Source organism: Squalius cephalus (assembly GCF_949319135.1).
Source record: "Squalius cephalus genome assembly, chromosome: 24".
NCBI lineage: Eukaryota > Metazoa > Chordata > Actinopteri > Cypriniformes > Leuciscidae > Squalius > Squalius cephalus.
The window spans coordinates 1,912,356-1,928,023 of NC_137145.1; the positions used below are offsets into that span (position 1 = coordinate 1,912,356).

A 15,668-nucleotide genomic window follows, 5' to 3' on the forward strand; every position below is an offset into this window, starting at 1 on the left:
CAAATACACACACAAATACAGCATTCAGATGCAGAAAACAGCGGCCGCCCTCCCTCGCTCACACAGAGGACGTATTATGACCTTTATCAAAGTCTTGTTGTTTTCAGGCTCTACTAGAACAGGTTTTCCTGCGTGAATGTTGATTATTCTCCTCATATTCTCCATTGTTGCGGCTCCTCTCTTCCCAGTCTGTCAGTACCGCTCTGTTTAGTTCCTGTCTCTATGAAGCCCCTCCTTCTGAAAAGAACACTGTGCTCTGATTGGTCGGCTGGAGCAGTGTGTTGTGATTGGTCGAGCGCTTCGAGAGTGTTTGGGAAATGTCCCGCCCCTTCCATAACCACCAGTTTAACACACTACTAACTAACTCAACCAGGCCCCGCCCCTTTATTCTGCGTGTGAATTATTATGAGGAATATTGTGACGTGTTCGTTCCCGGAAGAAACTCAAGACTACAATGGAGGCGTTTCAGGAGTTCAGAAACACTGACACTGATATAGAGAAGAACTGGAGCTTTCTAATGCTCAAACAGCAACATTACATTGAACATGGAAAAAAGCATAATAGGACCTCTTTAAGCAAAACATCCTCCCCGACGCGGGTAAAGTGTGTTTATGTTGTGATTAAACATGAGAGGAGCTGAGACGCGACTGATCGGAGAGTTCCTGAGATCTCCTGATCTCCAGAGCCGGAGCGAAGGAGCCCAGACTCGCTGATCCTCGGCCAACACTAGAGGAGTGTTTACTCAAGCCGAGTCTCCGAGACACACTGAAGCCTTCAGCATCCAGACTCACACTCTCAACTAAAACTGTATGTGCCGTTTATCTGGACACTGGGCAAAATTGTGCTTGCTAATATAAGGTGAAAAGTTACAATCTGAACAAATGATCCATGAAAGCGGTGCTAAACCTGAGAAGAGTCTATATGTCCACCTCAGGATGGATCATAGAACTATACGAGCCATTTCTGTTTATTTACTAAGTTTTGCGTTTTTTGCAACCCTGGTGTTGAAACTTGGGATATAGCAATACATTTTAGAACTTGATTTGGGTGATTTTGTCTTTTTCCACCAATAAACATAAAAAAATATATATATTAAAAAAATAAAAATAAATAAATAAATAAATAAATAATATAATATATATATATATAATTTTCTATTTAATATAATAAAAAAAAAACGAATGCATACATTTATTATAATGATTAAATAAATATATAGTTATATATATTTTAGTGCTGGGCAACGATTAATTGCGATTAATCGCATCCAAAATAAAAGTTTGTGTTTACATAATACATATGTGTGTGTGTATTGTGTATAATTAATTTGTATATATAAACACACACACATGCATGTATATATTTAAGAAAATGTGTTATTTATATATAAAATATTTATATTTATACATAATATAAATGATGTATAAATATAAATACAGTATATACATGAACATATTTATAAAATATATATACATGCATATGTGTGTATTTATAAATAGTCAATAATTATACACAGGACACACACATATATTATGTAAACACAAACTTTTATTTTGGATGCGATTAATCGTTGCCCAGCACTGATATATTTATATAAATGTTGTACATGTATATGTTTTATATAATTATATTATTATAATATTTATTTAATCATTATATAAATACATACATTTTTTTTTTATTATACATTTAAAAATGTATTATGTATAAAAATAATATAAATATAATTAAATATTTTAGATATTGTTTATTACATTAAAGGGGCTTACTAGTTTAACCCTAATTTTGGTTTGTACTATAATATAATATAGTATAATAAAAACATATTTGGTTTGTAATATAATATAATATAATATAATAAAAACATATTATATAATATATAACTTAATATAAATATATTTTTATAAATATTTAATAAAAATATAACAAATAAAGGAAAATAGTTTTGATAATTTTTCTTCCTGACATTCCTGCATTATTTAAACTATGTCACTTCCTAGATGTCACAATTTCGGAAAAGTCGGAAAAGTTTGCATGACCATTTTGCATGGAAAATATGGGACATAATTACAAAACATTTTTTAAATGAGCTGATTGTCAGAACACGTTATATCGAAAACATGCAGTAGTTTTCACTGTAAAGAACGAGGGATTTGTGCCGTTAATGCTTTACAAACGGGACGTTGTTGTTCCTGAGCGTCAGGAGGGTTCTCTCACCTGGACCGGAGACGGGCGGCTCGGGTTTGTGGGATTTGAGAGGATCCAGGCGGTCCTTTTCCAGCTGCTTCCTGGTGCTGCGCTGACGAGCCTCGCGGAACATCGGCAAAGCGTGAGCTGAGAAACACACACATCACATGAACAACATCAACAACATGAACGGAAAACACTGCTTTTGTCCCTGTTTTTCTATAGCGAGGGAGTTGCACTGCAAAAAAAGTGTTTTTATGTCTTGTTTTCAGTCCAAATATCAAACATTTCTTAAATCAAGATGCATTTATTAAAGCAGTAAAATTACATGAGATATGATGTCCTGTTTTCTGGGGGAATTCATCAAAATTAAGAGAGTTGATGCTTAAAAAAAGCACAATGATCTGCCAATAGGGTCAGATAAATAATGTTAATTCAAACAGAAACAAGATTATTTTTCTCACCCCATTGGCAGATCATTTTGCTTGTTTTAAGCAATAACTCTCTTAATTTTGATGAATTCCCCCAGAAAACAGGACATCATATCTCATGTAATTTTACTGCTTTAATAAATGCATCTTGATTTAAGAAATGTTTGATATTTGGACTGAAAACAAGACAAAAATACTAAGTAAGAAAAGCATTTTTATCAGTGTGAGGAAGTTTGTAGTTTATTTCCTCTGTTTATCCTGTCTTGGGTTAGTCGGGACTCTTCCATAAATGAGTTAGTGGGCTGTTTGAGGCTTTGTTTTATTCTAGGTCCCAGAAACCAAAGTTATGTCCTTTATTTTGGTCTTTTTTGGAAATAAAATCCTTTCTTTGCTATTATCATCTGGTGTCGTCTTCACTCTGGGACAGAGGACTGAAGTGTGTTCTCGCCTTCCTCCTGTTTTACGCTCTTCCCTTTGTTCCCTCCCTCCCGACTCCTAGACAGGAACGTAACCACACACACCTCAGGAAATACTACGCTCTTCAAACGCGCCGTAGCAACACTAGCTTTATTTACTTTTGATTAAGTCGCACACATTTCACAGTTTGCCAAACACAACCAAAATAAATGGCTGGATGTGTGTGTGTGTGTGTGTGTGTGTGTGTTTTACTCCAGGGTCACAGGGAGACGTAGGAAAGATGGAGCGATTTTCCATTCAGGCCTGATTCCACACACACACACACACACACCCACACACACGCTACATTAAGCAAAAAGGTTAGCGGTGACACATGCCCGTGTGTTCTCTCACTGGTCCATCATCCTGTTTCACGTCACCTCAGATTTTCCATCGCTATTTCCTGAGCGATACGGGAGTGTTGTGGTGTGTGAGTTTTGAAGGGTTTTTAAGTTCACGGAGTTGATCACGCGCTGGTGTGTGTGATGCTCTCGTGGCTCACGCGTGTCTGATGGAGTCTCGCGCGCTAATGGCATCGTGACCCTCGGGTGAGACTCGGAGCGGGGCAATCCGATTGAAAGCACTCAATCCGTGCAAACACACACATACACACACACACTCTCACACACACACACACACACACACATACACACATACACTCTTACACACAGAGACACTCACAGACACAGACACACACACACACGCACACAGAGAGACTCTCACACTCACATACACTCTCACACACAGAGACACTCACAGACACAGACACAGACACACACACACACACACACACACACACACACACACACACACACACACACACACACACACACAGAGAGAGACTCTCACACTCACATACACTCTTACACACAGAGACACTCAAAGACACAGACACACACACACACACAGAGAGACTCTCACACTCACATACACTCTCACACACAGAGACACTCACAGACACAGACACAGACACACACACACACACACACACACACACACACACACACACAGAGAGAGACTCTCACACTCACATACACTCTCACACACAGAGACACTCACAGACACAGACACACACACACACGAACAGACACACTCACAGACACAGACACACACAGAGACACACACACACACACACACACACAAACAGACACTCCGACACACACAAACACACTCTCAATCACACACAGAGAGACACACAGACACACACAGAGACACTCTCACACACAGAGACACTCTCACACACAGAGACACTCACACACACAGAGACACTCACACACACAGAGACACTCACACACACATACACTCTCACACACACACTCTCACACAGACACTCTCACACACAGAGACACACACACGAACAGACACTCTGACACACACAAACACACACTCTCTCAATCACACACAGACACACACACGAACAGACACTCCGACACACACAAACACACACTCTCTCAATCACACACAGAGACACACACACGAACAGACACTCTGACACACACAAACACACACTCTCTCAATCACACACAGAGACACACACACGAACAGACACTCCGACACACACAAACACACACTCTCTCAATCACACACAGAGAGACACACACAGACACACACACACACACAGACACACACACAGAGACATTCTCACACACAGAGACACTCAGACAAACAGACACTCCCAACAAGCACACACACACACACACACACACACACACACACACACACACACACACACACACTCTCAATCACACACAGAGACACACACACACACACACACACACACACACACACAGAGACACACACAAACACAGACACACACACACACACACACACACACACACACACACACACACACAGAGACACTCAGACGAACAGACAATCCAACGCACACATACACTCTCAATCACACAAAGAAACTCACACTCACTCACTTACACAGACAAACTAAGAGAAAATCACACTCACACAGAGAAATTCACTCACTCACAAGCACGCACGCACACACACACACACACACACACACACACACTCACTCACTCACTCACTCACTCACTCACTCACTCACTCACTCACTCACTCACTCACTCACTCACTCACTCCCTCACTCACTCACTCACTCACACCCTCACACTCACTCCCTCACTCACACACTCACACACACACACACACACATACGCACGCACACTCACACTCACTCGCAGGTTAATGGGTCTGTGGCAGGCCTGACTGTAGGATGGGTTAGTCGGGGTAATATTAACATGCGCCGCTAATGCTCGTGTGTCTGTGGACATTCAGCGTATAAACTTCTGACAGCAATGCGGGAAATAAAGCATTTTTTAATACAAAATTTGGCATTACTAATTGTATCAAGCAAATGATTTTTTGTGTTACTAATAGCAGTACAATAATAAATATATGCAAAATATAATATATATAATTAAATCAAATTTATATAAATTATATTTGCAATATATAATATAAATTTAAAATAAATATTTATATTATATTTATTAGGCTGGATCTATTCAAGAAAGATTTCTGAATATTATCTGAATATTATTAATATTAATACAGAGCAGATAATATTTTTAGTATCTGATTATAAAAACACTGCTTCACATTTTTGTGGAAACCGTCAATTTTTTTAATTTTCATGATTATTTGAAAAATAGAAAGTTCAAAAGAGCAGCATTTATTTGAGAAATAAATCTTTTGTAACTTTAAAAATTTAAATTAACCTCACTTTTGATCAATTTAATGCACAGGAAGTGAAAGACGGCCCAATCGAGAACAGATTTAATTGTGATATTGATACATTTTGTACATTTCGTGTTCTACATGATGAAAGAGTTTATCATTTATTTTGGAGTTGTCCTCATTCAGTTTGTTTTTGGTCAGATCTCTGTTCCTTTAATAAGGCTCATATCATGCCCAGCTTTCAACTGTGCTTTAAAAATGTGTTATTTGTTTTTTCTCTTACGACAAATCTTCTCATAAGGAACATTACTTCATTAATCTGCTTCTTCTTTTAGCTAAATGTAGTATTCATAAATGTAAATCTGGAGGAAACAAGCCTTTGAAAAATAAGAAAACTGCAAAGTGTGTTTCAGTCTGTAAACATTTTCACATTTTTGTTTAAGTTTTAAATTTGTCACTGTTTCTTTATATATGTATTTTTTGTTTTTGTTTGTTTGTTTACTCAATGTACACCCTGACAGAAGTTGTAATTATTTAAAATCAATAAAAATCAATAAATAAAAAAAGACGGCCCATTCAAGCAGCAAGGCATCAGAGCTTATGTAAAACTGCTAGGCACGGGTCTGATATAGATATAGATATAGATGTATTTGAGCACATTTCCATATGATCTGGTCATATACTCACGGGTGATGATGTAATCTTGTGTCAGCGTCTCAGCGTGTTTCTCCTTCGTCTTGCTCTTTACCACACACAACATGGCACCTCTGAAGAACAAACACAGAAAACAGCTTTAGAACATAAGCTTTAAAACAACTATCAATCAAAATATAAAATGCCTCAAATCTGTTTTATTTAAGAACCAGAAATCTCACTGTCATGCAAACATGCTGTTTTGAATGAAAAAAATGCATGATAAACACAAAATAAATAAATACAATTATATATTCTCAAGAGTCCTGGAAAACCTGGATATATGAAGGAATATAAATAGAAATAAGCTCTAAAATATATATATTTTTATTTGTGAGAATGAACTACTGAAAATTTGAATTACAGAATTCATCGATTATTATATACATTATTTTAATATAATTTAATAATTTATTTATTATTAAAATAAATGTAATTTTTTTTATTTTACCACTCTTAATTTTTGTAAATAAAAAAATATTCTATTATGTCAAGCTCTAAAATAAATCAGGTAAACATTACTGGGTCAACTGGAAAATTTAATTATAGAATGTATTAATTATCATATAAATTATTTTGTACATATTACCACTCCTATTTTTTTTAAGTGAAACATTTAAATATAAATATTCTATTTATGTCAAACTCTAAATTATTAAATCAGACTGAAATTGCTATTTGTGAATATATAAAAAAAATTATAAAAAAACAAACAATTATGAACAATTATTTTATTTATTATTGTATAAATACTATTTTATTTATTATAAATAAATATAACTATTTTAATACATTACCACTCCAAGTTTTTGTAAATAAAAAGGTTTGAACACAAAAGCGCTTTTGTTTCTAATTTTTTCTCTGACAATTCGCCTTGTGTTTGACAACAGTGACTTTGTTCTAAGCGTGCAGACGATTGATCTTGCTCAAATGGAGTCATGATGAATGAGAACGAGAACGAGACTGAGTGAGTCATTTCGCTGAGTTTCCTCGCTTTAATCATTGGGTTCAATCAGTCCAAATCTGGCTGTAATGGTAACTGGACAAACACGGGTGTAAAAACAGGGGAGAGTGTGAAGTATGACGGAGACCTCTGACTCTTGACTGGGTCGTAGTAAACCTTCGCCAGACCGTTCCCCGTTCCAACCATGATCTGGTTCAGCTTGGGATGCCAAAGACAGCGGACAACACTCTGAAACAACACCAGAGGAGAGAACGAGAGTGAGAACTCATTATAGATAGATAGTTTTTTTTTTTTTTTTTTTTTGCATTTGGATGGCTATAAAGAAAATGGGCGTGGCAAAATACACTCGAAAGCCAATAAATCCTAAACGAAAACTCAGAACCTCATGAAAATTGGTGCGCATATGTGACATAACATTCTAAACAAGCATGCAAAATTTTATGGAGATCGGACCATAAGTGGCGCTTTAACTGTTAAAAAGCTTTGAAAACCGTATGTTTATATGGTAAATTGCCTGTAAATGGTATTTTCCATCTCCGTAATCAAGAGGTGTTTCACACATCCACACAATATGCATATCATTTGATAGATCTACTCATACTGAACAACTTTGCATTCACATCCATGAATATTTTATTTGTCTTTGCGAGGAAATTTGTTTCCACCATAGATGCGTACATAACACAAACACACATAACATGTTAAATTATCAACAAATCATAATACCATCAAAAATAGTCGCTGACATCACAAAAAAACAACAACAAGAGAGCATACATGACGTATCAATGGGCGATTTCCTATGTATTTAGAGCTCGTATAGATACAGGAACAAAACTCTTACTATTCCTGGTCTTTCTACACATCGGTAATCAATACCTATATCTATGGCACTTTACAAAAAAATTTGTAAAGTGGGTGGTCTGGGTCGTTTAAGATTTTTGTGCCTTTCGCAACGCGAATGTAGAGACACAATATGATAAATTAGGGGTAGGGATACCAATAATTTGACTTGCTAAATAAGTTATCTTTAAGAATTGGTTCTTGTTGGTAACTGTTAGCATATGGAAAAAAACAAATGGCACCATAAGTAAGGACTGGCTCAATAACACTGGGATACAAAAGACAATGACGCGGCTGAACAGACAAGCGTCTAAGTTCACGAATAGCTGTCAGTCTTCGTTGACAGCACTTATGAACCCCTAGAGTGTGCTGGTTGAAGTTGAGATTTCATAATTTTTTATGAAATCATATTATTTTTTAATAAATTCATATTATTTGAACATAAACCGATGGCAGAGGGTGACGTCTGATATCTCTCGCCCTCCAGCTCATCTCCAGTTGACTATATTTGGCGTTCGGGAAGAGGCCTGGATCTGAATGACAAACGGGGCATGTGTGAGGATTTGTGGGCATGTGTGTGTGCGTGTGTGTGTGTGAGATGGAGGAACAGACTCATGAATACCTGGAATCTCATGTAGGAGAAGCGTCTTCATGCAGCACATTTCTACACTGTAAACCCTACACTGTAAACAATTATATGATCAGTAAGTAATGTCAACATATGTTTTTACATTGCTTTAACTCATCAAAATAATTTAAGCAATTTTCAACTTTTTTTTATAAGTTATACAAGATTCAACATTTTTTGAAGTCAGTTTAATGCAATTTAAGTTGAAATGACTTAAACATCAGAGTTGATTGTATTAAAAAATTTAAGGCAGAATTTTTTTTTACAGTGTAATGCTCAAAATAATTCATTGTAAACAAACTATTTTGTTCAATAAATTTACTTTTATGGGTATTTAGAAACTTTCTTTTTCTTTTGAGTTCACAAAACTGACACATTTTACGTTATATGAACTGTTTCATGGTTTTGAGTTTTATTAACTTGTTTCTTTTAATTTAGATTAATATAAATTAATATAAAATATATATTTATGGGTGCGAGATTTATGTTAAAGTGGGAGATTTAGTTGTTTAATTTTGTTAACATTGTGTTACCAATTAGCAAGTTAGCATTTATTGAATTAGCTAAGTTTCCACTACTAAATATAAGTTGAAATTACATGATCATTTTAAGTTAAATGTATGAATTAGATTACTCAAATATAAGTTAAGGGCAATTAAAATGTATGAGTACAAAATATAAATATGCTAGTTCTGCTTACTTAAACATTGAAACTGATTACCTCAATTTTTTTTTTACAGTGTATACAATGACAGTTCATTTGTGAGCATGTCCAAAACACGGCACCATTAAAGTAAAAAACACACACAAAAAAAACTATGACCATCTTACTTGTGACTGAAGAAAATCTAACCCACATAAATACATAAATATAGCAGATTAATAAAATAATTAAAATTAAATTATATAAATTATAATTAAAATAAAATTATAATATATTACATTTTCCATAAGGAAATAATAATAATAATATCTACTATGTAAAATATTATATTAAATAAATAAATAAATAACATTTTTAAATGTTATGCTATCAAATCTCATTTACATTCTAATTGAAAGCTATAGGGGAAGAATGTCAGTGAATAACGACTTAAATTTGGGTCTGCATCCTATGAATTCTGCGAAACATATTAAATATCTGTCAGTCACATTTATTTATAAAGCACATTTAAAAACAACAGATGTTGGCACAAGTGCTGTACAAATGTTAAGCAAATAATATTAAAACTAGGACACAACACATAATCACATGCAATGCACAAATTACATCACTGCACCTGTACTTATGACTATATGCAGTAATAAATATGATGATTTTAAATCCGTTCTTAAAACTCATCTATGTTGATGCAGATTTAATGTAAAGTGGCAGATTATTCCAGAGCTGTGGAGCAGCCACTGAAAAGGCACGAATCCTGGGAACAATCAACCGTAGACTATCATTGGTTAATCGAAAGATGTCTGGATGTATGATGAAACGAAAGGAGATCAGAAATACATGCAAGAGCCAAACCGTGGAGGCCTTTATAAACAAACGATAATGCTTTAAACTGGATACGATATTTGACTGGAAGACCAGCACTGGCGAAATATGTTCCCTTTTCTTTGTTCCAGTCAAAAGTCTAGCTGGACAAGCTGGAGACACCCAAGTACAATACATTACAATAATACAGTCGGGATAAGATGAAAGCATGCATTACAGACTCCAAATCTTTGGATGATAAAAATGACTTCATTTTGGCTATTTTCTTGAGTTGATAGAAGCAACTTCTGACCACAGCATTGACTTATCCTAATTTACTGACAAACATCTCTGTGGAAGCAGAGGGGCCAAAAACTAAGACTTCTGACTTTGCTTCATTTAACTGAAGGAAATTTGCTGACATCCAATGACTGTCATCCTTCAAAAAAATCAAATAAACACTGTAAACTAGAAACATCATTTTGATGTAAGGGAAAGTAACACTGACTGTCATCTGCACAACAGTGGTATGAAAAATGATATTCCCTAAAATTGGCAAAGGGAGCATGTGTAATGAAACTAAAACTGGACCCAGCATTGAGCCCTGTGGAACCCCATACAAAACTGATGCACAAGATGATGAATCCCTGCCAATCTCCACAGAAAAGGTCCTGTCTTTTAAATATGAAGCAAAGCCATTTAAAGCACAACAATATAGTGCATAAAAGTCATACGGACTACTTCTATGGTCTTTGCATAGTGTCTCTATTTTTTTTTTTTTTGAGCTTGACAGATATGAACTGTCATGCAAATACACTGTATTGAAAAGAAATGCATAAAAAAAAACATTAAATTAAAAAAAGTAAAACAAAATTAAAATGAAAAGTAAAGTAAAACAAAACAGGTTTGGAATCAAATGAGTAAATAATAAAGTTGTACAGAAAAAATACGATCTGGATGATAGATAGGATAGGATGGATTGGTGGATGGATAAGATGAATAATATGGATAATATGGGATGGATAGGATGGATATGATAGGATGAATAAGATGAATAAGATGAATAAGATGGATAATATGAATAATATGGGAGGAATAGGATGGATATGATAAGATGGATAAGATGGGATGGAGGATAGGACGGGCTGGATGATGGATGGATAGATGGGATGGATAAGACTGGATGGATGGACGGATGGACAGACAAATAGAAAGATGGACAGTCAGACAGACAGACAGACAGGTAGGTAGGTAGGTAGGTAGGTAGATAGATAGATAGATAGATAGATAGATAGATAGATAGATAGATAGATAGATAGATAGATGAATTATCCAGCAGTTATGGGGGTCCAAATGCACTTGAAATATTATCTTTTGGCATTAGTTAACAGCACAGGAGAAGCAGTTCATTCCCTGTGCAGATCACTCACTATGAAGATCATTCCCTGTGCAGATAATTCCCTGTGCAGATCACTCCCTGTGCAGATCATTCCCTGTGCTGATCATTCCCTGTGCAGATCACTCCCTGTGCAGATCACTCCCTGTGCAGATCATTCCCTGTGCAGATCATTCCCTGTGCAGATCACTCCCTGTGCAGATCACTCCCTGTGCAAATCACTCCCTGTGCAAATCATTCCCTGTGCAGATCACTCCCTGTGCAGATCACTCCCTGTGCAGATCATTCCCTGTGCAGATCATTCCCTGTGCAGATCATTCCCTGTGCATATCATTCCCTGTGCAGATCATTCCCTGTGCAGATCATTCCCTGTGCAGATCACTCCCTGTGCAGATCCTTCCCTGTGCAGATCACTCCCTGTGCAGATCATTCCCTGTGCAAATCACTCCCTGTGCAAATCACTCCCTGTGCAGATCATTCCCTGTGCAGATCATTCCCTGTGCAGATCATTCCCTGTGCAGATCATTCCCTGTGCAGATCATTCCCTGTGCAGATCATTCCCTGTGCAGATCACTCCCTGTGCAGATCCTTCCCTGTGCAGATCACTCCCTGTGCTGATCATTCCCTATGCAGATCACTCCCTGTGCAAATCACTCCCTGTGCAGATCACTCCCTGTGCAGATCACTCCCTGTGCAGATCATTCCCTGTGCAGATCATTCCCTGTGCAGATCACTCCCTGTGCAGATCATTCCCTGTGCAGATCACTCCCTGTGCAGATCACTCCCTGTGCAGATCACTCCCTGTGCAGATCATTCCCTGTGCAGTTCATTCCCTGTGCAGATCACTCCCTGTGCAAATCATTCCCTGTGCAAATCATTCCCTGTGCAGATCACTCCCTGTGCAGATCACTCCCTGTGCAGTTCATTCCCTATGAAGATCATTCCCTGTGCAGTTCATTCCCTGTGCAGTTCATTCCCTGTGCAGATCATTCCCTGTGCAGATCATTCCCTGTGCAGATCATTCCCTGTGCAGATCATTCCCTGTGCAGATCACCTGTGCAGATCACTCCCTATGAAGATCATTCCCTGTGCAGATCACTCCCTATGAAGATCACTCCCTGTGCAGATCATTCCCTGTGCGGATCAGGAAAGACCTGTGAGGCATTGGGTGAATCTGCTTATCCTCCTCCAGCTGTTCATCTCAAACCTGAGCCTTTCTGCCTTCAGTTAAGCCTGCCTGACCTAGAACAGGGCTTTAGGACCCCCACCCCCCCACGTCCCGTAGCAGGGGTCTCCACTGCACTGATTGACTTAACGGGATGTACGGGGTTAATCCGTCTCTGTCGGCATGTGGCCGAGTAATTGATTATTTAGAAAAAGATCTGGAAGATTTGGCCGCGGATCTGAAATGTGCTTCCAGCTGAGCCTTTTTTTGGCGGAATACAAATATAATCTGCTTTACCTTGATATCATGTGTGTGTGGAGGCTTTAGATCGTGCACATCTGTATATTTGAGGATCACAGAGTACATCGGAATTCAGTTTCCTGGCCTGAGAACAGCTAAATATAGCGATATACACAGTCAAAACTACATTTATTCAGACATCTACAACATTTCTCACAGTTTATTCGCTATAGTTTAGAGAGAATGGTAATAAAATATGAGCAGAACTCAGTTGATATTTGACTGGTTTTGTCCGTCCTTCTGTTAGACTGTCTCACACATGAATTATGTTGAATATCTGTCAGCTGTTAAATTTAACTACACAATTAGATAATACCAGTTTAGCTCAACCAATCACCAAGCAATGCTTCATTTTGTTCAGTCTGTGTGTAAAAAGTTCGCATTCGCAATTAAAGAAAACACACTTCAGCAAAACATGATCAGCTCAAAATGTCTGAATAATTTTTGGCCCTAAATTTTCAATATTTTTACTGGTAGTCACTGTATGAAGAATATTTGGGTATAATATGTCACAGTTTACTTTATTTTGGTCTCCTCACTTACATAAATTAACTATACTGTCCTGCACCCACTAGAAAAAAAATATCAAAAATGATATCTGGTGTCTGAATTTTTTTTGGTTTGACTGTATATCGGCCCAAACATGCATCAACGGCTCAACGAGTCCATCATGTGCCAGTGAAACAAACACTCATAATGCAGAGTATTTATATGCAGCTCAAATGTTTCTGCTAGCACGAAGAGGAATGATAATGATGGCAATGTGAGTGAATCAGGTCTTTCTTCAGCACATTTACTGCGGTTATGGCAAAAACTGAAGCATCTTATTCAATCTTCCATCTTTTCCAAGCAAAACAAGCTGTTTACAGGACAGGATGAGCTTGTGCTTGGATGAGCAAGTGGAACAAATATGGACAACATGTACCTTAGAAGACATTAGGATGCTTTCATGTCATATAATAATTTTAATAATAAATTACATATAGAATATATAATAATATATAAATATATAAATTATAGCACATTTATTTGCTTTAATGAAATAATAATAGTAAGACATTACACATAATTTACATAAAAAAATTAACTAATTAAATAACAACAAATTAAATATAATACATATAAAATAAATAAAAATATGTTATATTCATTTGTAATATATTTATATAATATATAATATATTTATATACTAATAAATTAGATATATAATGCATTAATATATACATAAAATACAAAAAATGAATAAAAAAGAATTAATGAATTAATACAAATATGACTACTAATATATTATAAATGTATAATATATAATATGCATAAAATAAATAATTCTAATATATTAATTTGCAATGAAATTATAATAAATTACATGCATAAACTATATAAAATACATGTAACGATAATAATGGTAATGTGAGAGAATAAAATATATAATGGATATTACATTTATAATAAATAATTCAAATAAAATTATAACATTAATCTGCAATAATAAAAGTGTGAAATTATAATATATGTTACATAAAATAAATAATAATAATAACAATAGTAAAATACATATACAATATTTAATAAAATCTAAATTATAGCAATTACTTTGCAATGAAGAAATAATAACAAATTCAATATAATTTAATACAATAAAAATAATAATTTAATAATAATAATTTAATAATATATAACTAAATAATAAATAACTAAAATGTCAATATACTAATTTGCAATCATTAATAATAATAAGAATACATTATATATAAAATACATAATATAAATTATTGAAGCAAAAAAATTCTAATATATTAATTTGCAATAATGAAATTATTATAACTTGCATGCATAAAATATGTATTAATAAATGTAATACTAATAATGGTAATGTGATGAATAAAATACATAATGTATATTATATATACAATAAATAATAATACAAATTATAACATTAATTTGCAATAGTCATACACTTTATATAAAATAAATACTGATATATAAAATATATAATGTATATAAAGTGCATGTGATATTAATGCTGAATTATTAGTCTTTCTTCAGCACTTTTACTGCGGTTATGGCAGCATTTCAGCAACTTATTAAATCTTCCATCATTTCTAAACAAAAGAAGCTGTTTACTGACAGCAAGAGCACGGCACCGGAGACACACGGATGCTTTCGTTATGTTGGAGTAAAAGGGAAAAGATATGCAATGAAACTTTTAGGTTTTAGACTCAGAAATACAGCGGAGAGGCGTTACAACCGGCTAAAACACCTGAACATGAACCTGTGTCGAGCTCAAAGCAGGAAACACTTTACTATAAGGTTCATTAGTTAATATTAGTTAATGTATTAACTAGCATGAACTATACATTTGTTACTGTATTTGTTAATGTTAGTTAAAAAATATAAAGCTGTTCATTGTTAGTTCACAGTGCATTAACTAATGTTAACAAGATTT

The 15,668-nt window shown here is 35.2% G+C and overlaps 1 protein-coding gene across 2 annotated transcripts in view; it reads right to left on the reverse strand.

The window, feature by feature from the left end:
• Nucleotides 1-15,668, reverse strand: part of wdr70 (WD repeat domain 70) — a 91,268-nt gene that overhangs the window by 5,535 nt on the left and 70,065 nt on the right. For both annotated transcript variants that reach the window (XR_013819981.1, XM_079860758.1), the window contains exons 14-16: nucleotides 7,553-7,653; nucleotides 6,456-6,535; nucleotides 2,218-2,334 (exon numbers count right to left, since the gene is read on the reverse strand). Coding sequence is in view for 1 of the 2 variants with exons in the window: in XM_079860758.1 (XP_079716884.1) it covers nucleotides 2,218-2,334; nucleotides 6,456-6,535; nucleotides 7,553-7,653 (298 nt within the window). In the remaining variant the exon portion in view is untranslated. The remainder of the gene's footprint in view (nucleotides 1-2,217; nucleotides 2,335-6,455; nucleotides 6,536-7,552; nucleotides 7,654-15,668) is intronic.